Below are 2,031 nucleotides of genomic sequence, written 5' to 3'. Positions count from 1 at the left end.
TCTCTATCTTGGACGCATCGCCATTGACATTGCACATAATAATGCGCTTCTACCCCATTGACCGTAATTTCTAATTATTCAAATCAGAGTAATGAATACGCCCCATTAACAACTGAAATAAATTATGATTGAACTAAATAAAATCAATCCAGCTCTTATCCTGCATGCATATTCAGAACCCGGCCTCATGGCCGGGGTCTGAACAGAGCAAACACACCAGTTAACACAACCAAAATAACCCAATCAAAGTGACAAGAACAAGTCCTGCCACACTGAGAAAATGTACCAAGTTAAACTTCTAATCTAGCTTCCATCTATTACCATTTGAAATAAGATTGAACTAAATAAAATCAGTCAATCCAGCTCTTAGCGTGCATGCATATTCAGAATTTCAGACCCCATCATCATGGCCCGGCAGGGTCTGAACAGAGCAAACACACCATTTAACACAACTGACCAAAATGACCCTGTAAAAGAGACAAGAATGAACTGTCCTGCCACTCTGAGAAATGCCAGTGCCAAGCTAAACTTCTAATCAAGCTTCTCTCACAATTTTAATTCTTTCAATGAGACAACTAATCTAAAGGAGTCTTAGATCAAATTGTTTTTAAGTTCTTCAGCCTTTCAGATGTTTTAGACAGCCCCTCTCTCTTATCTAGCTGTTAGAAACTTAATCTGAGTTTGTCACGTTAAAATTTCCGCCATCTTGTTCTTTTTGACCACACCCTCTAAATTAATTTTGCCCACGTGGTCTAAATTTATTAATAGTAGTATACTAATTTAATTTTCGTATTTTTCCGTTCACAAACAAGACGTAACGCAAATAGACCTAGACAGATTAGTGTGGGTCTCGCTCATGCTCGCCCCAATTACAATAAAGATCGAATAATAGTTTTTGACAGAATATTCTCTCTCCTGACCAGTTTATTTGACCTTTCCACCTAAGCCTGAATAGAATCATTGCCTCTCTTCTAACCAAATTTATTTGAACATTCAAACAATGTATACATATCTAAATGTATACATTACTGTATGTATCTATCTCACAAATGGTTAGACAAAATTCATTCCTCATCACTTTTATAATCGACAAATATGACAAAATATCATGTAGAAGTACAGGGTGTCTACACTGTGTTCCTTTTAAATTGGTTTAATCTTGAAGTGGAGGCTTATTAAACTGAAGACAAGACACTTTAAGTCTTGAACTAAGTAGTAGAAGGTCCTCAAACCATCTTCATCTCTACAGATAAAAGTGAATCAAAGAAAGAGAGGAGGAGAAAGAATTAGACAACTTGTTTCTCAATTCTGCAAAGAGGAGGAGAAAGAAACAGATCTTTACCTGCTGTTTTTACAGTCGAGTAGGGAGCCAATCTTAGTTGTTGTGAACGAGATGTGTTGGTCGCCACAAACTATTTCTAACTCCTATGAATGCAGTAATGAATAATAAAATTGCTTTCTTTACTGGCACAGCACTTTTAAATGTATTAGGGTTTGGCTATATTAATGTAGGCATTTTTCGTTGATTTTTATTTAATTTATGCATCACATGATAGCATTTTAAAGCCTCTCGCTAAATTAGCTCAAATTACATGTAGTATAGGCCGACACACAAAATGAGGTTAAGTTGAGTTACATACCTGACGACCTACTCTGTCGGGTGATGGCCATAACTTGTCATCTTCAGACAATATCTATTTTTTAACAATGAAAATAATAATAATAATTAACAATAAAAAATAATAATGATAAGAACAATAACAATAAAAATAATAAACAATTAAAATACACTTACATCTGAATCCTCCACTATTCTCTTTAACTCATCTATCACTATGCTGTTAGTTGTTACCTAGCAAAATTATAAGATAGGTAATAAGTATTTGATGGAAAAATTGAGCCAATGAACTATACCACAGTAATATACATGTACTGAACATAATTATTAACGTCATTATGCTGTGTAGAAAGTTTGAGCTGATTCCGACTTAATTTTATTGAGTTACGGCCATTTTAAGAAAATGCTAAAAT

General features: G+C 34.4%; 1 protein-coding gene across 1 annotated transcript in view; it reads right to left on the bottom strand.

The window, feature by feature from the left end:
• Positions 1 to 1,048: 1,048 nt before the first annotated feature.
• The window catches only part of LOC100638585 (protein mago nashi homolog), a 2,747-nt gene continuing 1,764 nt past the window's right edge, over positions 1,049 to 2,031 (bottom strand). The window contains exons 3-6 of the mRNA XM_003384410.3: positions 1,796 to 1,852; positions 1,641 to 1,694; positions 1,343 to 1,425; positions 1,049 to 1,243 (exon numbers count right to left, since the gene is read on the bottom strand). Coding sequence (XP_003384458.1) covers positions 1,144 to 1,243; positions 1,343 to 1,425; positions 1,641 to 1,694; positions 1,796 to 1,852 — 294 coding nt within the window. The 3' untranslated portion in view covers positions 1,049 to 1,143. The remainder of the gene's footprint in view (positions 1,244 to 1,342; positions 1,426 to 1,640; positions 1,695 to 1,795; positions 1,853 to 2,031) is intronic.

Source organism: Amphimedon queenslandica, unplaced genomic scaffold (genome assembly GCF_000090795.2).
Source record: "Amphimedon queenslandica unplaced genomic scaffold, v1.1 AMPQUscaffold_13491, whole genome shotgun sequence".
NCBI lineage: Eukaryota > Metazoa > Porifera > Demospongiae > Haplosclerida > Niphatidae > Amphimedon > Amphimedon queenslandica.
Note: the sequence above shows the minus strand (reverse complement) of the source record. Positions and strands in the feature narration are given on the sequence as shown.